General features: G+C 36.5%; 1 protein-coding gene across 1 annotated transcript in view; it reads left to right on the plus strand.

Moving 5' to 3' along the window:
* The first annotated feature begins 2,366 nt into the window (after positions 1–2,366).
* The window catches only part of LOC109081289 (thyrotropin receptor-like), a 48,289-nt gene continuing 28,766 nt past the window's right edge, over positions 2,367–21,889 (plus strand). Inside the window, exons 1-3 of the mRNA XM_042777429.1 lie at positions 2,367–2,802; positions 20,151–20,222; positions 21,461–21,535. Of these exons, the coding sequence (XP_042633363.1) occupies positions 2,639–2,802; positions 20,151–20,222; positions 21,461–21,535 (311 nt within the window). The 5' untranslated portion in view covers positions 2,367–2,638. The remainder of the gene's footprint in view (positions 2,803–20,150; positions 20,223–21,460; positions 21,536–21,889) is intronic.

Here is a 21,889-nt window from a genome sequence, read left to right on the forward strand (position 1 = left end):
TGCTAATCAACTCAAAACACCTGCAAAGGTTTCCCGAGCCTTCAAAATGGTCTCTCAGTTTGGTTCACTAGGCTACACAATCATGGGGAAGACTGCTGATCTGACAGTTGTCCAGAAGACAATCATTGACACCCTTCACAAGGAAGGTAAGCCACAAACATTCATTGCGAAAGAAGCTGGCTCTTCACAGAGTGCTGTATCCAAGCATGTTAACAGAAAGCTGAGTGGAAGGAAAAAGTGTGGAAGAAAAAGATGCACAACCAATGAGAAAACCGCAGCCTTATGAGGATTGTCAAGCAAAATCGATTCAAGAATTTGAGTGTACTTCACAAGGAATGGACCGAGGCTGGGATCAAGGCATCAAAAGTTACAACATACAGACGTGTCAAGGAATTTGGCTACAGTTGTCGTATTCCTCTTGTTAAGCCACTCCTGAACCACAGACAACGTCAGAGGCATCTTACCTGGGCTAAGGAGAAGAAGAACCGGACTGTTGCCCAGTGGTCCAAAGTCCTCTTTTCAGATGAGAGCAAGTTTTGTATTTCATTTGGAAACCAAGGTCCTAGTCTGGAGGAAGGGTGGAGAAGCTCATAGCCCAAGTTGCTTGAAGTCAAGTGTTAAGTTTCCACAGTCTGTGATGATTTGGGGTACACTGTTATCTGCTGGTGTTGGTCCATTGTGTTTTTTGAAAACCAAAGTCACTGCACCAGTTTACCAAGAAATTTTGGAGCACTTCATGCTTCCTTCTGCTGACCAGCTTTTTGAAGATACCGATTTCAGTTTCCAGCAGGATTTGGCACCTGCCCACACTGCCAAAAGCACCAAAGGTTGGTTAAATGACCATGGTGTTGTGTGCTTGACTGGCCAGCAAACTCACCAGACCTGAACACCATAGAGAATCTATGGGGTATTGTCAAGAGGAAAATGAGAAACAAGAGAACAAATAATGCAGATGAGCTGAAGGCCACTGTCAAAGAAAGGTTTTTGTTAAATGTGAGCCAAAATCATCACAATTAAAAGAACCATGTGTGCACTGAATTCATTTAATACACGAGTTTACTGAAAGAAAATGAACTTTTCCACGACATTCTAATTTATTGAGATGCATCTGTACATTGCCTTTCAAAAGTTTGGGATCAGTAAGGTTTTTAATGTTTTTTAAGTGTCTTATGTTCATCAAGCCTGCATTTATTTGATCAAAAATACAGAAAAAATAAAACCTGTAATTTTGTGAAATAGCCTATTATTGCAATTTAACATAACAGTTTTCTATTTTAATATACAGTACTTAAAAATATAATTCATTCCTGTGAAGCAAAGCTGAATATTCGGCATCATTACTCCAGACTTCTGTGTCACGTGATCCTTCAGAAATATGCTGATTTATAATCAGTGTTGAAAAAAAAAAAAAAAAAAAGGTTGCTTAATATTGTTTGGGACCTGTGACATTTTTAAAAAATTCTTTGATAAATTAAAAAAATATATAATAAAAAAAAATAAAAAGTTAAAAATAACAGAATCTTTTCAAAATAATAATTTTGTGTTAAATATACTATTCAAAAGTTCAAGGTCAGTAAATTTATCTTTTTTTTAAGATAATACTTTTATTCAGCAGGGATGTGTTAAATGTATAGAAAAGTGATATTGTTAGAAAAGATTTCTATTTTTAATAATTATTTTTTTTTTTAATTTTTTTTTTTTTTTTGGATTTTTGTTTTATTTATGTATTAAGGGTTTCAAAAGGTTCTTAGCTGATAATAATTAGTATTAAGTATGGTTTCTAAAGGATCTTGTGACACTGAGGACTGGAGTAATGATGCTGAAAATTCAGTGCTGCGTCACAGAAATAAATTAAAGTATCCAATATTAGAAATTGCAATAATATTTCACAATATTACTGTTTTTTTTTCTGTATTTTTGATCAAATAAATACAGCATTGATGAGCACAGACAACATAAAAATAAAAAAAAATTACATTACAAATCTAAAAGATATATTTTTAAAAAGTGGTTTTAATGTGTGTGTGTGTGTGTGTGTGTGTGTGTGTGTGTCTATATATATATATTCCTGTTTTTTATTTTTTATTTATTTATTTTTTATTCCTATTCCTAATAACATTTGTTTGTTTCATTTATGTTAAATGTGTATGTTCATGTTTAATGTTTTTGGTATATTTATAAGACATTAAACATGAGCATGAACATTTAACATAAATGAAACCAACAAATGCTATTAGGGAAAAAATAACAACACAACAACAACAAACAACCCCTTACCATAATGTTGCAGCAGAGTGCAGCCTTGGAATTTGTGTGTGTGTGTGTGTGCGTGCGTGCGTGCGTGCGTGCGTGCGTGCGTGTGCGCGTGTGTGTGTGTTATTAAATGAGATTTGTATTAGTAAATGAGAGATGAGTGAGAGATGTTGCTTACAACTATTCAATTCCCATAGAAACCGCAAGGGTGCATCAGCCGTCCGCTTCACTCACGGCCTCTCTCACTCTCACTGAATCTCACACTCAAGCAATTTTGAGCTTAAAAAAAGTACTCGTCAATGTTTGTGTCACTATTAAATGGTCTGAAACCGAGTGAAGAGACAGCAGTTTTCCAGCGAAAGAAAATAGATTTATTCTTTATATCATGGCGACAAATATGCTGTTGATGTTGATACTGTCACTTGTGTTTGTGATCGGATATACGAATTCATGTCCTCATAACTGCGAGTGTTCCCAATGGAAAGCCTTCGCTGTTTCATGCATGGGCATAGATGTTATTCCTGCGTTTCCCCCAATTACAGAATTCTTGTAAGTATTATTTTTTTATTATTTAATTTGATTTGTTTTCTTTCTTTCTTTTCTTTCTTTCTTTCGTGTGTGTGCGTTTGCGTTTTAGCGGTTTAGAGAGTTATCTGAACAATATTCACAAATCTGATACATTTAAGCGAGAAGTGTTATTTCAATTTAACCGAAAACAATAGTGAACAATGTATTAATTGCTAGAGTATAGGTATATAACGAACATGAATAATTATAGCAATTATAATACTGCACTTAGGCCTGTGATGCACATGTGTTAAGTAAACATAAAAATAGAAATCCCGTGACACTTTATGGATAGATAGATAGATAGATAGATAGATAGATAGATAGATAGATAGATAGATAGATAGATAGACTTTTGCTTTCTGGTCTATTTAAATGCTCCTAGGGTATGCTGAAGTGCATCATTGTTTTTTAATTAGTCTACACTGAGATCTGCAAGGTAGGTCTTGAGAGGGTGAGTTGAGATACCAGAGGTAAAAATCCAAACCTCTTATCCTCAACTCAATAAATCGGCACCATCCTGCCCAAGTGGCCACAAGCTATTTTTTTTTATTTTTTTGTTTTGTTTTGTTTGTTTTTTACACTTAATAGATATTACATCTTGACTTTTGCATTCATTTAGAACACTCATCATTAGTTGTACTAATAATACTGAAACATGTATTATTATTATCTATTAATATCTAAAGGTTCTAAAATTATCCCATGTGTTGTGTGTATGATAACATGTTGTAAAAACATACTGTTTAATAGCAATAGAATCTTTTATCATTAACATATAGTACATAACATTCAGACAAGACCATCAGTCATGGATATTAATTAGGATTTAGGATTTTTTTTTATTATTATTATTATTTTTAATAGAAAAAAAATGCTTTTCTATATATTGTTGTTCAAAGAATTGTTGTTTATGAAACAGCAGTGTTGTCTTCAATGTTGAATTAAACCTAAGTGATGATAATTTGGGGTGTTTTGACATTCCTAGACATAATAAAATAAGCCTTTTTATAATACCCTTAGATCATACATTTTACTAATTTATTTATATAACGTTACATATATACATAAAGTGAAAAACAAAAATGTGTGTAAAATTACACATAGCATCTTTCTCACTCCATAATGTACTGTACTTTATCTTTACATGGTAGGAAATTATTGCAGAAATTATTGTCTGATTTTTTAAAAGGTCAACACTCACAATCACAGGTTAGGAGGACATTGATGACCTCTTCCGTTCTGTTGACTAGTGCCTCATGCCATGCTCTAATCCACACACTCCGTCATTTTGTTTAGCCATCCAAGAACATTCCTCCATGGCTCGTCTCTCCAGTCTTGATTACATTATCTATTTTTCCTCCATCTCGCCTTGTCAGGCACCATCACATGAAATTACCACCAAATCAATGCGCCAATTGAGGCTGCCACCCAAATTTGGAGCGCAACATTCCTTCCTCCACAGAGTGCTCGCTTGAAAGGAGGTGGACAGATAAATATAACTTTGAATACACTGCAGCAAAAAAAAGACCAGATGGGACCAGTACCTCCTGATGTACCTTTGCCACTGTCATGACTTGCATAGCTGGGGCATAAAAGACAATCATACAAAAATATTATTGCTATGGCTGAACTGAGACTATCAGATGAGAACATAAACCAGTAATGTTGTGGTTCAAAACAGGATATATTTTTTGGTGTTCCATGATACAGGATACATTGATATGATGTTTGATAAGAATGCACATGGTACCACTAATGGCACTAAAGTCTTGAAAATCTTTCAAACCTTTTTTTTTTTTTTTTTTTTTTTTTTTTAACTAACCTTCTTATAACACCTTCATCAGTTGTGTTGGTATACCTTCCTACAAACCAACTCATTTCCCTAGTTTGCTTTCGTGGTTTTGCACCTTGAAAGACAAATTGAGCAAGTGCTTTTCTTAAAGACTGAGTTTGGCACATGTGTGTCCACTGTAATGTGGTGCAATTATTTGGACTGAGGTTAAGGCGAGCCAACCAGGAGTGTGGTGTAAAGTAACGGTCTGTTCACTGTCATAGAGTTTGTTTAAATTTTCAGGGTGGTCTTTTCTCCTTTGTGTCTGTCTACCTGTTCCACCTTTGGGCTGTGAATTAGCCAGTTTAAACACCCATTAGTGGCCATTTCTGACAGGTGAAAATTGGACCATATAGCGGTATCTTTGTATGCTTTTATAAACAACAATAACTTGACAACATTATTAATTATGTTTTCTTTGCCATTTAGAGTTGTAGCTGTAGTCTGTGTAAACAAGTTATAGAGGCAACATTTTCCTTTCTATAGCAAAAACAAGGTGAGATATTTGTTTGATTTGGCCACGATTAAATCCATGTGATTTTGTTTAGACTTACCACTTCAAAGAACTGCTCCATTCACTCAAGGAGAAAACAGGCTGTAACATAATCACACTTTAAACATAAACACTTTAATTGCCTCAAGACCTCTGTAAAGCACTAACCAGGCTCTGTTTTTTTTTTTCTTCTTCTTCTTTTTTTCCTCATAATGGAGGTCTTTCAAACTTACATCCATCGGTTTTGGTCTCTTCATCTAGTAAATTTCCAGTCTCTATATACTGTGACTATATACTGTACTTTTAGAATTTTATGTTTAACCAGCAATGTCCTTAGGTTATGTCAAACTTAATTCTAACCTTTACACTATTCCCAATTTGTGACCTATACAAATCCTTCTTTCAATAATCAATAATTATGTTTAATACTTTATGTGGCTTTAAAGGACTAGTTAACCTGAAATAAAACTGATTATTATACTCTCATGCTGTTTCACAACCGCATGACTGTCTGTGGAATGGGTTTAGGAATTAATAATATCAAATTTGGTCACTATATGTCCATTGTGTTATTTCATACACTGTAAATTGTACTGTTAATTTACAGCTCTCTACTGTTAATTTGCAGCTCTTCATTTTTACAGTATGTTACCGTTATTATACCATGTGGTAACTCATTTTATTTTGAAAACCAATTGCTTCAAACCATTCGAGTTAAAAAAAGGGAGTGTTTATATGATGTTAGTACAGGGAACTTATTTCATTTGAGTCCACTAAGAAAAAAATATTTCTTAATATAAAAACACAAACACTTAAAGTGCAATACAAAAACAACCAAAACATGACTTTCATTAAAATCTTTGTAGATTGTCATTAATTAGCATAGCACACATTTATATTAAAAGAATGCAGTATAGAGATCATCACTGCATCAGCAACTCCACAGTTACAGTCTTTAAATAAAGCAGCAGAACATCAGTGTTTGTGACTCACCATTGACTGAAGCACAGGCTCTACTCTCCAGCACAATTGTGACCCACAAAACTACATTAACATATCTCTCTTGTGCAAAAATACATAAAAAAAGTTCAGTTTAATATTTACTCTCCTTATCAGTTCATGACTTTGCATAACTTTTTTTCTATGAACATTTACTAATATTTTAGTGAAGTTAACTTTTGTTTGGTAAATTTGACTGTTATATTTTACAGTATATTGCATTTTTTTTCCTTGAATTAATGGTAATCTACTGGCAGCTTTGGCTGCCAGCATGTAACCGTTTTTCTACATTGTGTTGCCGTAAATTAATAACAATTTATTACTGTTAAATTATGTTTCATGCTGTTTTTTTCCATCTTACATATTTGACCCTTTAAACCCCACAACAAAATCCTCAGTTTTAAGTGAACACTTATAATGTGTCCACACTACAGAGTGAAGCAGTACTGAAGTTAATGAGATAATTCTGTGATTAATTATGTGCTGATTGCGCAATAGTGATGAACAGCTGCTGTTAACAAGCAGAATCACTAAATGAAAGAGAAACACAGGAACTACAAATGACTTCAGCCACAGCCTTAGATGAAATCAAATTAAATAAAAGACAACATTAAATCTCACAAGATCTGATTAAACAACTCCTAAAACAGCATTACCAGCTTCACTTATTACCAGACTGACTTTATTTCTGTCAGACGTCTACAGAAGTGCTGAAGTGCTATTGAGAGTGGCAAAGGTTAAGATGTTTTTTTTGTTTGTTTGTTTCTTTTTGGCACTAGCATGATGGAGATCAGTGTTTACTTTAGTTGGGCTCTTGAACCTTTAAAATGTTTAACATTAGCTTTTCTTTGACTGCTTTACGATTGTGTATGTATATCATGTTTATTATGGCAAAATCAAATTATGTTGTTTACAGAATAGGAACAATAGTCGTGTTACTCCTGAGTCACGGATTTTTTTTTCCATTGTCTTTTCTCTTACTGATACTAGAGCAAAAGAACAAGAACTGCTAAGTAATCAGTTATGAAAGACCATTAAAACACCACTAATTAAAAAAAAAAAAGCTTTGTTGTAATTTAGACACACACATCAATAATCAGCATATGAATCACAACAACAGTGACAATCAACAAAATAAACAGATGAACTCTGAACATCACAAAACACGATTCTAAAACTCAACTCAACACAACACAAAAATAAACGCACATAGTAAGAATTCAAGAAAATAAGTGGACAAATCAGCAGCATAATTTATTCATGCTGCAATGCATGCTGGGAGTCATGGATGAGTTTTGTCCTGTGCCGGTACCCAGCATGCATTGCAGCATGAAGCTTTTGATTGTCACCATTATTGAGATTCATATGCTGATTGTAGATGTCTCTCTTTGAGTGTGAATGACATAACAACTCAAAATGTTTTAAACGCAAATGCTTCACTTATTTAACATAACCTTGGTTTCCTGAGATAAGGGAAGGGCGTTTATGTATGGGAAAACTCCTTTTTTCCTTTTTGCTGAAGCCTGATTTGTTAATGTTTGTGTAGCCGCACAAACCAATGGTGATTCAGTCCTCCAAAGGGGGCGCAGCAGACTGCTATTCATCAGATCATTTGACTGAAGTAAAGATCATTGATTCATGTAGCTTGTATTGCAGCAAGTGACATATCTCAGGGAACCAAGGTTAAATTAAGTAACCGAAGCGTTCCCTTTCAAACATTCACTCATGTTATGTATGGGAATGAATTTAATCACGCCACACTACGAGCAACAATTATATGTTGCTCTTCGAACCCAGTGTTAGAGCACTAGACCGAAGTATCTGAACGTGTTTTGTGATGTTCAGACGCTTCGGTCACCCACACGCTTAACCAACGCCCTAAGGGACCTAGGCATTATCTCGCCCTGAGCTTAGCTGAGGGCATGAGAATTTACTACCCACATGGGAGGTTTAAACAGATAGAATCCGCGCCTGCAGGGCGGGGATGTCTAAGTTATAGAATCTGGCAAAAGTGGACGGCGACGACCAGCCGGTGGCCACACAGATCTCACTGATAGATATGCCACTGGACCACGCCCATGAGGAGGCCATTCCCCTTGTGGAGTGGGCTCTCACACCAATAGGGCATTCCAGTCCATCCGATGCATAAGCCAGAGCTATTGCATCCAAAATCCAGCGAGACAGTCTTTGCTTAGTAACCCGGCAGACCCTTCTGGCAGCCTCCAAAGCAAACAAACAGCTGTTCAGATTGCCTAAACAGTTTAGAACGTTCTACATAGACTCTCAGAGCCCTCATAGGGCAGAGAGCATTCGGTCCCTGCTCGCCGTCAGCAGTGGGGAGCAGAGGTGGAAAGTAACAAATTACATTTACTCGCGTTACTGTAATTGAGTAGCTTTTTTGTGTACTTCTACTTTTTTAAGTAATTTTTTAAATCTGTAATTTTACTTTTACTTAAGTATATTTTGTTTGAAGTATTGTACTTCGCTACATTTTAAAACACATTAATTACTGAGTAAAAAAAAATAAAAAAAATCGCTCCCTGGAAACTACGTCAGTAAATAATGGGCAGGAGAACAAACTGGCGCTAAAATCACAAGAAAGATGCAGACGGACAAAACAGGCGTTAGTGGTGCAGACACCGCTGAAAACAAAACCCCGTCATATTCTGAAGTTGAACTCGAAGGAAATGAAGTGAGCCCCTGGCCATATTTATGCTTTATTATGCAGTGTAAGCTGTGCTTACCTAGGGAGACCAAACTAGCAGCTTATAAAATCTCGACAAGACATCAGCCCTTCGCAAGCATGTATCGGTAAGCTAAATAATTGCATCGTTGCATTGGTGGTTAAAATGAAGCTTTGACATTTTAGCAAGGGGTTTTGCACAAATTAGCCAAAAAGACAGTGGTGCGGAGTGTGCGATATATATTGTCTGGGATAATATCATAATTGTTGTTTTAATGATGTGCGAGCGCATTTAGAGTGCGTTCTTTCACTGTGTGATTCAGTCTGCTAAAATGCATTTAGAATGATCACAAAGGGGCAGAAAATTTACATATTTATATCATTTCATATAGTAAATCAAAATCACACAAAGAATGCTGTCTTTTTCCTCTAAAAATCATCATGATTACACACACACACATATATAGGCTATATATATATATATATATATTTATATATATATATATATATATATATATATATATATATATATATACAGTACAGACCAAAAGTTTGGAAACATTACTATTTTTAATGTTTTTGAAAGAAGTCTCTTCTGCTCATCAAGCCTGCATTTATTTGATCAAAAAATAAAGAAAAAACAGTAATATTGTGAAATATTATTACAATTTAAAATAATAGTTTTCTATTTGAATATACTTTAAAAAAAATAATTTATTCCTGTGATGTAAAGCTGAATTTTCAGCATCATTACTCCAGCCTTCAGTGTCACATGTAACATCCAGTCTATCACATGATCATTTAGAAATCATTCTAATATTCTGATTTATTATGAGTGTTGGAAACAGTTCTGCTGTCTAATATATTTGATGAATGAAAGGTTAAAAAGAACTGCATTTATTCAAAATAAAAAATAAAAAAAAAAATTCTAATAATATATATTCTAATAATATATTTTCTTTACTATCACTTTTTATCAATTTAACACATCCTTGCTGAATAAAAGTATTGATTTTATTAAAAAAAAAGAAAGAAAAAAAAATTACTGACCCCAAATTACTGACCAGTAGTGTATATTGTTATTACAAAATATTTATATTTTAAAAACATAGCTTCTTTTTTTTTTTTTTTTTTTTTTTAATTTTTATTCATCAAAGTATCCTAAAAAAGTATCACATGTTCTGAAAAAATATTAAGCAGCAGAACTGTTTCCAACTTTGATATTGAATCATCATATTAGAATGATTTCTAAAGGATCGTGTGATAATGATCCTAAAAATTCAGCTTTGCATCACAGAAATAAATGATAATTTAAAGTATAATAAATTTAAAAACAATTATTTTAAATTGTAATAATATATCACAATATAATTTTTTTTTTTCTGTATTTTTGATCAAATAAATGCAGGCTTGATGAGCAGAAGAAACTTCTTTCAAAAACATTAAAAATAGTAATGTTTCCAAACCTTTGGTCTGTACTGTATTATATTTATATATTTTTATATATTTATTTTTTTTTTATATATATTTTTGTATGTTTTTGGTTTTTTAATCACCATAAAAATAATTCCAAACACAATCACCAAAGCACAGTTTTGCGTCTCATTTCGTTCCTGAATGAATCAACCGTTTAAATGATTCGGTTCAATCGCAATGACTCACTTATTAACAGTGACTTGCTGACACATACTGGCCATTTTAATTTCACATTTAAAGTATCTTTTGATTATTATTATTTTTTTTTATATAATTAATTTCTTATAATTTCAAATGAGTATTCAACATTTTATGTCTTGTATATCAAAACATTATTCATGCATTTCTAACAGCAGGTTAAATGCATTCTTGTCCTGCACTAAACAGTGTGTAAATACATCTTAATACCACTTCCGATGAAGCTTCTGCATTTCCTCTGCATTGAAAAGATGAGTTTGTTGATACTAATTTGCATGGTAACAGCCAAAATGTCTTATTATTCTAAATAACTGATTCCTTTAATTAAAAACAACTAGTTTGAGATTAATAGGCCTATCCCAGGGGAGTCAAACTCAGTTCCTGCAGAGTTTAGTTCTAACCCTGCTCCAGCACACATATCATGTAGTTTTCGAATAAGCCTAAATGATTAGATTACCTGGATCAGGTGTGTTTAATTAGGGTTATATCTAAACTGTGCAGGACTGTGGCCCTCCAGGAACTGAGTTTGACACCCTTGGGCTGTCGCATTTTTACCTCCCTTCCACTGTTAAAATTTAACTAAGTAATTTTTACTCTGAGTAAATTTTAAATGAGCTACTTTTTACTTTTATTTGAGTAGATTTTTAGACTGGTACTTTTACTTGTACTTAAGTAAAATTTCATTAATGTAATGGTACTTTTACTTGAGTAGAATATTTTTGTACTCTTTCCACCTCTGGTGGGGAGCGCCAATAGGGATATTACCTGTGTTCTAAAGGGAGTAGCGAGCACTTTAGGAACATAGTAGGGCTGGGATGATAAATCAATGCAGAATCGATTCGTGGATCGATTCTCAGAGTTTCAGAATGCATTGCGACAACAGATGGCGCTCTAATCTAGTTTTTATCTGCACACTCAAATGCTCATGAAGAAGAGTGCTAAAGAGAGTCATGTAATTTCACCTCAGCTTAGAATGCTTTTATGATGCAAGATTAATGTAAACACAGCCCAATGTGAACACCTTTGTAATTTGCTTCAGCCTTTTCGAATTTTATGAATTATTATTTTAGGTTCAAGTGTGTGTAAGGATTTGGAAACAAGCAGAGTATGGCTGTTTCTAAAGCATGCAGTGCCACCTGATGTTCAAAACTAAGCTCGGCTTTCGGCTTCTTCCAGCGAAGTTTGGCTTGGACTATTGTGATGCTCTCCTAGCGGGACTTCCTGCATGTACTATCAAGCCTCTACAACTGATCCAGAATGCAGCAGCGAGGGTTGTCTTCAATGAGCCAAAAAAAGATCACATTACTCCTTTCCTCATCAGGTTACACAGGCTACCATTAGCCATTCGCATCAAATTCAAGGTACTGATGTTTGCCTACAAGACGACCACTGGCACGGCACCGATATACCTAAACTCACTAGTTCAAACTTATACGCCCTCCAGAAGCTTGCGTTCTGCAAGTGAACGGCGCCTTGTGGTGCCATCCCAAAGAGGTTCAAAATCACTCTCACAAACCTTTTCCTGGACTGTGCCCGGCTGGTGGAATGACCTCTCAATCTCAATTCGAACATCCAAGTCTTTACTCATTTTCAAAAAACATCTAAAGACTCATCTTTTTCACCAGCACTTGACCTACTAATACTAGCACTTACCTTTTCTTTTCCTGTCTATCCTATTCTTGGAAAAAAAAAAAACCTTGCTACGGAATGATATGCAAACTGGAAGGGGTCCAGGGAGGGGGAGGGCAGACTTGATATGGAGCATTACAAGCCGTTCAAAGCACTTCATGAGAATAGGAGTAAGTGCAACTGGACTGTAGTCATTGAAGCAGGATGGAGATGGCTTCTTCGGGACTGGAATGATGGTAGTAGCTGTGAAGCATTTGGGGTAGGCATGGGCCGATTACCAGTTTCAAGGTATACCACAATTTGAAAATGTCACGGTTTCAAAACCACTAATATTTTCCATTATACCGTTCCTGCAGTATGCGCTGTTTTCCATGTTTCCTCAGAGAATGAAAGAGTAGGAATCCCTCAGGCTGAGTGCAGTGTAGAGAGAAACAATGACCCCTCCTCCTCCTATTGGTGCGAGTGAGCGGTCAGTCACGTGTGTAGGATGGCCGAACTTAAAGCTGGGTACACTTCACATTCGGTGTTCCTTACCATCTCGTGCACAGCCGCGTCCGCACAGCTTTCAAAAGTATACTCAACCGCAGATGAGCACGGACGGATGAGCTCGACACATGCGCAGTACCACGGGGTGCGCGGCTTTCCTCGAGCCCTCTTGATGACAAAAATAATGTAATGCCGACGGTGCGTGGATGGGCGAAATATACTCTGGCCTTTACGCAATCGGCAACCGGACATTTTTTGCCTTATTGCAACTCTCTGTTCTGGACTTGCACAAACTGCTTTGCAATGCAATCATTTTCCAAAATGTAATTTATGTGAAAATATGAAGTCTGTTAATGCCTGTTAACACAGGCCAGAGACGCTGAAGACGGACGCACAGAGAAAAATATTGTAGAAGGCAGATCACTCACTGTTCATGATGCACAAACTATTGGAAGAAAATCCTCAATATTGATTTGGTTGTTTATATGAATGTATTTCTGAGAGGAGCTGAGTGTCTTCTGAAAAGTTTACGTGGTATAATTTCTTAAAGCTTGTCAGAACATTCTGTTTTTGCTTCAAATTGGGTTAGTATTAAATTAAATTATGTGTATGATTATTATTATATAACTAAATGATATGAAATTATATAAATGATATGTATATGAATTATATAACTAAAATTAAATAACTGTAATTACAGATTTACATTAAATAAAGATGTCAGTCTTTAATTTGTTCTTTTTAGGAAACAAATCAAAGAAAAAAAATAAACTAATTCTACTGTTTATTCTGTATGTTGCTCAAAAACAAAATATATTGTGTCCAGCAAGAATTTTTTATTTTTTTACCCAGTCATTTAAAAATAACACATTTTAGAGCTGTAACAACAATATTGTGATACCGTGAAACCTTGATATTTTTGCTTAAGGTTATCATACCGTCAAAATCTCATACCTACCGTACCATGCCTAATGTGGGGACAACAGCATGACTAAGGGAGATGTTGAAAATGTCTGTGAAGACATCAGTGAGTTCTGCTGCGCAGTCTCTCAGTACACTCCCAGGAATGTTGTCAGGACCCGGAGCTTTGCGTGCATTGATTCTGCTGAAGGATCTTCTCACACTGTCTGGGGTCAGCATCATCACTTGCTCACTGGGAGGAGGTGGAGTCTTCTGTGCAGTGGTGCTGTTTTGTTCCTCAAAGTGAGCGAAGGCGTTCAGCAGGGATATGTTGCTGTAGTCCGTAATGGTCTGTATCCCCTGCCACAGGCTCTGGGTGTCTCTGCTGTCACTGAAATGATGGGCTATCCTCCTTGAGTACTTTCTCTTAGCCTCTCTGATGCCACGGGATAGGTTGGCCCTAGCTGTCCTCAGGCCCACCTCATCTCCAGCTCTGAAGGCAGCGTTCCGCGTCTTCAGGAGTCTGTAGACCTCCCCTGTCATCCAAGGCTTCTGGTTGGCCCGGACAGTGATGGTCTTTGTGACTGTTACATCATCAATACACTTGATGATGTAGGCAGTGACCGTCTCTGAGTACTCTTGGAGGTCTGTGGTGTTATTGTATGTGCCAGCCTGCTTAAATATATTCCTGTCAATGGTGTCAAAACAGTCTTGAAGAGCCTCTGACGACCCTTCAGGCCACACTTGAATTTGTTTGTGAACTGGTTTGGTGACTTTAATGAGCGCTTGTATGCAGGCATTAGCATGACAGTGATGTGGTCTGAGGCACCAAGGTGGGGAAGGGGGAATAGCGCAGTCTGGAACATTGTTGTTGAGCCATGTTTCCGTGAACACAAAAACACAACAGTGTTTTACAGTCCTCTGAGTTGAGCGTAGTAGTCGGATGTAGTCCAGTTTATTGTCCAAACAGCGTACGTTAGCCAGTACGATATTGGGGATAGCTGGCTTGTGTGGGTTAGCCGTTAGACTAGCCCAGATACCTCCGAGCTTACCCCTCTTCTGCTTCATCTCATGCTGCCTGTGGCACCTCCGCTGTGGGCGAGATGCAGTAGTAGGGGTTGGTGATGGTGTAGGCCTCTGGAGCAGACCGAGGTCCTGCAGTTCTTCCATGTGCGCGGACATCCAGCAGAAACTCACGACTGTATGCGTGCTTAAAGATAGGTAGACACGATGAAGATGTACAAAGACACTGCGACTAACAAGACAAAAAACACGAAAACACCGTTCTGGCAGGAGAGAGAGAAGCCGCTGTGTGTGGATGCGCCGCCATCTTGGATCAAGGTCAAATGTTCAGTTGATTTCATCTAACAAGGCTGCCCGTATTCACAAAACATTTTATCTTACCACTAAGAGTTCTCCTAAATAGCAGTGATTCACTAGCTAGGACCACGCCACAAACAAGCTATAAAAACTGATAGTTGAACAGAGAGTTGGGGAAGAATAGAAAAAGGAAGAAGGGGTCGAGGGAATGCAATGATGGTCTGGTTCATCAGGGCATCTAGAATTGATGGCACAGCGAGACTCAGGGTGGGGGTACCATCTCTAGCCTATATTTAGTTAGGACCCCAAATCCCCCCTACACCCCCAGCCCAAGTGTGCTACTATTAAGATTCCACACTCCGCACAAACATGCAACACTTTTTTCTAGGCTAACATTAGATTGAGCTGCCATGTAAGGTTGCTACTACATACATATCTCAGATGATAAGCCATATTTAAGGTCCTGCCCAATGTACTATATTACCACATAGACCAGCTGTTAATGATTTTTCCGCCACAGACTGAATGATTTCGCCACTTCATGTGGAATTTTTTTTTTTTTTTCTGCGACTGTGACTTATAAAATTTTGGTAATATGCATATAAACAGCCTTTTAATTAGCAGAATAATCATGGCTGATAGTAAGACATGCAAACGTAAAAGAAAACCAAAATGGACGTGAGAACAGCTATATTAAGGATATGATCAAACATTTGGAGTTGGGATAACATCCAAACCACAGCCGATACCAAAATGTTTATATTCCGAGGTAGATTGCTGGCAACAGCCATTTTAAGATAGTTCAGATTTGGTCTTAGTGACTTAGGAGTCCTCTTCACTATTCCTAACGTTTCACAGATTTGGGAGCTAGTTTTAGCGCTAAAACGCTTTGTGAAATACTCTTAAGCCTGAGACACACTGCACAATTTTCGGCTGTCCCAGACGAAAGATGAGCATCATGAAACAATCGTGGCTCCTAATTGGTGGTCCTATGTCAAGGGTTTCCAACCCTGCTCCTGGAGAGCTACCGTCCTGCAGATTTCAGCTCCAACCCCAATCAAACAAACCTGAACCAGCTAATCAAGGTGTTCAGGGCTACTTGATAACTACAGACCTGTGTTCGAGCGGGGTTGGAACTGAAGTCTGCAGGATGGTAGCTCTCCAGGAGCAGGGTTGGAGATTCCTGTCCTATGTCATACAGTGAGAGAGGTTCAAAGACAGCCGTTGTCACAGTTTTGCGACCAAAGATAGCCTACGATAATTTTCTGGCAGTGTCAGAAATTCAGCATGATCATTGCACAGTGTGTTTGCAGTTACGACCCATGTTTACTGACCAACCAGTAAAAATGTGACATGAAATAAACGTGACATGGCGCTAAAACATAAAACTGCTTACCTCAAGCTCTTATTTCTTCCACTTTCCCCGCTCCCACTTTTTTTCAGTACACATAAAAACTACAACTGTCAAAGTGTGATTCATTATGCTCTTTTTGTTTACCACTAGCGCATGCTAATGACGTTTTATTCTTCTATAGAAACGTGCGTCATAGCCTACAAGTCAATAGGTGTCATCATCGTACAGTCTACATGCATGTCGTACCCAAGTTTATTAGATCCATGTCGCACAGTGTGACCAGCAATGATCTTATAGGATTGCTTAAATCATGCAGTGTGTAGAAGGCTTTAGAGCAAAAATTTAGGACTGACACACCCACTATTTTTAAGATTTTCTCCTAAATCGACAAGTTGGGAGTTACTTTTAGCCTTAAGATGTTTTGTGAATACGGGCCCTTGTGGTCTTGTTTCTCTTTTCTTCAGTGATTCTGCTCGTTAACAGCAGGTATTCATCAGTGTCTAAATTCACTCATTAGTTTTCATTCTCTCTGTCAGGTGGACTATATTAGTAAACTCATGTAGGGAATTGTAAGGGAAACAGGTCAATTTAGCTCAAAGGGAATCATTTAAGATTTTAAAGGGAATTTGGACAGAATCACTGTTTTACAGCTGATCACTGAGTCGGCCAACGATTTACTGAACAAGCCGTATAACATCAACTCTGCAATGGATATTAATATCCAAAATATAGTGAAAACACTATTTATTAGCACAGTAACAAGCTCGGCAGTTTAAGACATTAACTTGTAAGCACAAAACACAAGATACTTCTCTTTTCAATATGAATAAGGCTTTATTAGATAAATCAAAGACATATAAATTAATCTAACACATAAGCACACGCACTTACACATTCACACAAGTGCAGGAAGAAAGAAAGTGAGGAAAGAATGAGTTTAAGAGAATGAAAATGTGAAATCCCAAGTTTACAGCAATATGTGAAATTGCATAGACATGAACAACCATCAATCACTTAATTAACCCTCGCGTTGAGTTCCTCAGTGAGGTTAAAATTATATTAGATACACCAGTTCAGCTCAAAGTCTGGAGGTAAGTTACTTGCATTGCCTGTGTAAATGGGGTTCCCTTTGTTGTCATAGAAAATGGGGTTTCCCAAGGTTGCTGATTGGCTGGAAGTTCAGTAGTCGTTGAAGTGACGTCTTGGGAAGCACGTGGTTGGGAGTTGTCTGAGGATCCAGCGTTGTGGGCTGGTTGTAGTTTTAGGTGGGCACTCGAGGTCGGACTCGGAGATACAGTGTTACAAAACTTAACTCAGAACACAAAACTCTCAACAGAAAAAAAAAGAAACTAAAGTAAAGTTTGACGAGACTAGGTGGCGTTTCTTCTTATCGTGACTAAGTAGCAGCGGGCATGCAGGCTGAAGCACGCTGGAATCGCGCTAAGAATATTGCAAAAAGTAATGGCAAAAAGCATGGCGGAAAGTGATGACTGTAAGCGAAAAACTAAAAAGCTAAAAGCAAAGTTTGATGGTGTCCTGAGTATTTAAACTGGGCTGTGGGACACCTCCCAAATGGTGTCTTAACCAGTTAGATATTGTTTTTGCTCGGGGCATTGTATATTTCTACTCCTCAATTCATAAATCAATATGTGATCTTATCAGTCACATGGTCCACATTTTCCCACTCTTGTAGAGTATAATTTTGGACTTGATTCCTATAACAAGAATATGATACATATGACAAAGAATTGATTGGCAGAAACATTTCAAGCAAGAAGATTCAAACACACACATACTAAACATGAGTATAAACCCTTTAAGCTATTCAATAGTTATTAAAAAGACATACACAATAAGTGATTATAAACATGATATTCAAACGTGTGGGTTACATATATGATATGGAGTTAAGCAATGGTCGATATTCGTTTATAAGTCTTTTTAACGTCATTTAGGTGCATATATACATGAAAAGGTTGTTTCTGTGCCATTATGTGGAGTAAGGATATGTTCTGTGAAGACCAGAGAGGTGAAAAGGTCTTCTAAAGAATTTCAGTCTGGTTCTCTTCTTCTAGGTGGGGGAAACCACCCAAACCAGTTTCTACTAATGATCTTCCTCATGTCATGGCCATGATATGCTGTGTCTTTGACCATTAATCCTGCTTTCTTGTCTCAAATTTGACAATCTCCTTTCTGATTTGGAATTGTCAATACGGGTTCTTTTGTTTAATGTTGTTAGCTGTTTTTTGAAAGAGTTTGTTGGTTAGGCTTCCCAACGTGGCACTAGGATTTGATTTACAATGTGTTGTGTCTTGAGCCTTTCTGTGGAATCCGGCTCCTCATGTTTAAACCATGCTCCCGATCGAATCTTTAATTGTCTGATTCGGGTCTGATACCCTACAGAATAGTGAATGAAGGTGTAGTGTCTGATTTGAATCACAGCCTCTGAGTTTCCACTTTGTATGCTGTTTATTCACGATATATAGCAACAGGCTACTTTCTCGAAAATGACAAATATTACCCAGAATGCAGTGTTTTGTCACAACTATGCCGCCTCACAGTCACCCAGTCACTCTGCCGCAGAGGCACTGTAATCGGAACCGAGCAATGTACAGGACTCCCTGAGCTAGTCACATCCAAATCCGTATCTAGAGCCCTCACATTACTGTCCTCAATTAAAGTTTGGATGTGTATCTCTAATTCTGAAATCTTCTCTGCCTAACTATTCCCCTGCATTTATCACGTGAATCCCTCGTCGCCGACATAGAGAGATAAACAATACATGTGGCAAGCAGTGCAAACAACAATAGCAGGAGAAGAAGCCATTACTCACCGTGATTGATGAATGATTCTTGCTTACCAAAGTTGTTTGATGAACTTGTGGAAAAACGGAGTGAGAGAGAAAAGAAATGGAGTGAGAGAGAGATAACTTATGTATTTAATATGGGCTGCTTTTGGTGCTTGACATATTTTTAATTGGTCATTTTATGTGTTTTATGAAGAAGATTGGAATAAGAAGGCTACAAGGTTAAGAAGCTATTAGTTACTTAAATGAAAAATGTTTTTTCTCTATTTTGCAATAGTGAAAGACAGCTTCCCTTATTGATCATGTCTCAGATTTTATTTAGTTTAGTTTAGTTTAGTTTAGTTTCTGCTGCTATAGTTGGATTGCCAAGTACTGTATTTTTCTTTTTTTAGTCCTCCAAATTTGATTTGAAACTCAGTCAGAGTTTAAGAGGTATTCACTCCATTTTTTTTTTTGTTTTTTGTTTTTTTTGGTTAATTAAATTACTCAATTCTTCTTTAGTTCTGTGGAGTTCATTAATGATTAAATCTGTAGGCCCCTGAGAGTCCAGATGTCCCAGTCTCTTCACCTCTTCCAGTAACTTTATTTTTTTCTTTTTATATGAACATAATGAAAGTATTTTTCACCTTATAACAGATCGTGCCATTTCCCACTGATCCCTTTTTGAAAATCTTTTAGAAAAAATGATATGTCATTGAGCAATGAAATAATAAATTGGCCTCTAGGTGGTGGATGGTGCTCTACAAGAAAAGTAATGCTGTGGGGGCAAGGTCAAAAATTGTACTTGCTGGCATAACTAGGTTAATGATTTGGTGTTATACAATTATGTCAGAGAAAAAAAATCTATACAGGAATTAGATTTGTGATGTGGGAAATAGTATGGATAGCCCCTAATTCTCAATATCTGTCAATATCTGTCAGTCCGTAATCTGACATACATACTGACTTAATACATGACAATGAATGGTTTATTTTGCAAGTGGAAAGTAGTCTATTTTTGTGTTATAACTTATAAGGAATATTGTAACATATTGTATATTGTCAATGATGTTCTTTGAAATTCCATGTGCAACATTGTTTAATATGTTAATGTAAATAAGTTGTATATATATATATATATATATGTATTTGTGATGATTTTTTGAATTCTAGAAGTCTCTACGAGACAAGCCTGACGACAGTTCCCCAAGATGCCTTTGCAAATATGGTCAATATCTCAAGAATGTAAGTACTTTTTAAAGACCAGAGCCAAGTGGCCACTGAGAGCGAGCATCAAGATGAGATGCTACAAAAATAATAGCTGCCAGTGTAGGCTCAATGTTCATAATGATTTTTGCTCATTACTTTTACCTTCAACCAGTAAGTCATTGTGTGATCAGGCATCAGCAGCTAGCCCTGTATATTATGTGTTTAGTTGAAAGATGAGGAAGATAAGTAGGAATATAATGCTGGAAATGAGTTGGATGAAATTTATATTTACAATAAGGAAAAGTAGACCAGGGGAATTGAATGGAAATTGTTGTTTTTCCTTCATAACTCACAACTTAAAAATAACAGACAAGATTTAACTGAAGAAACATATGTGGCAATTAAGATTTGGATTTATATATATATATATATATATATATATATATATATATATATATAAATAATATATATATATATATAAAATAAATATATGTAATGTATATGTGTATATGTGTTTGTTTTTGTGTGTGTGTGTGTGTGTGTGTGTGTGCGTGTGTGTGTGTGTACACACTAGAACTTGATCCTAATAGTTAACTTAATGGAGGAAGTAATTTGTAATTGTTAAAAAGTTCTCAAAGTAATACAGTCACACTTCTTTTCACATCCCTGATGTACATGTGCTAAGTCTGTGGACACACTAAATGTTTGTGTTTAAATTTTTTTTTTGTGTGCTACAGTTGCTTTGTTCTGCCCTACCTGGGAAGTCGTGGCCTAATGGTTAGAGAGTCGGACTTGCAATCCAAGGGTTGTGAGTTTGAGTCTCGGGCCAGCAGGAATTGTAGGTGGGGGGAGTGCATGTAAAGTGCTCTCTCCACCCTCAATACCACGACTGAGGTGCCCTTGAGCAAGGTACCGAACCCCCAACTGCTCCCCGGGCACTGCAGCATAAATGGCTGCCCACTGCTCCGGGTGTGTGTTCACGGTGTGTGTGTGTTCACTGCTGTGTGTGTGTGCACTTTGGATGGGTTAAAAGCAGAGCACGAATTCCGAGTATGGGTCCCCATACTTGGCTGTATGTCACGTCACTTTCACTTTTTCACTTACCTGAATACATTATGGCTTTGCAAGACTGAAAACATGGGCTGATTTCATCATAAAGACTGAAAGGAGCTATTTCCCCCCTCTCTCCTTCATGAGGGGTGGCAACTTGAAATAACCTTGTATTTTTATAAAACTCAGGATTTTAACAGGAATTTTCTCCCTTCTTTCCTTAGCTATCTGTCTGTGGATATCTCTCTGAGCAGGTTAGAAAAGCATTCCTTCTACAACCTGAGAAAGCTGACTCATATGTAAGTTAAATCATTCAAAATCCATTTATAAATTCCAGGTAACCACACTAAATAAAATAAAATTAATAAATTACGTAGAAAACATACTCTTGTACTGTATGTTTGTGTAAATTATTTTAATTTAAAATGTAAGCAGTGTTATATTTAAAGCTATAGAAATGTAAAATAATAATAAATACTTTATATCATAAATATATTATTAATTGACATAATTAACAACATTATTGTTTATGATAAATTTATGTTAATATGTTTATGTAATATTGTGTTTTTTGGTCATTTTTTATTCACAGCATATTTAGAAAACTGCTGTGTTCCACAACATACAAAATAAATATTACACAATGGTTACAT

This window comes from Cyprinus carpio, chromosome A20, assembly GCF_018340385.1.
Source record: "Cyprinus carpio isolate SPL01 chromosome A20, ASM1834038v1, whole genome shotgun sequence".
NCBI classification, from domain to species: domain Eukaryota; kingdom Metazoa; phylum Chordata; class Actinopteri; order Cypriniformes; family Cyprinidae; genus Cyprinus; species Cyprinus carpio.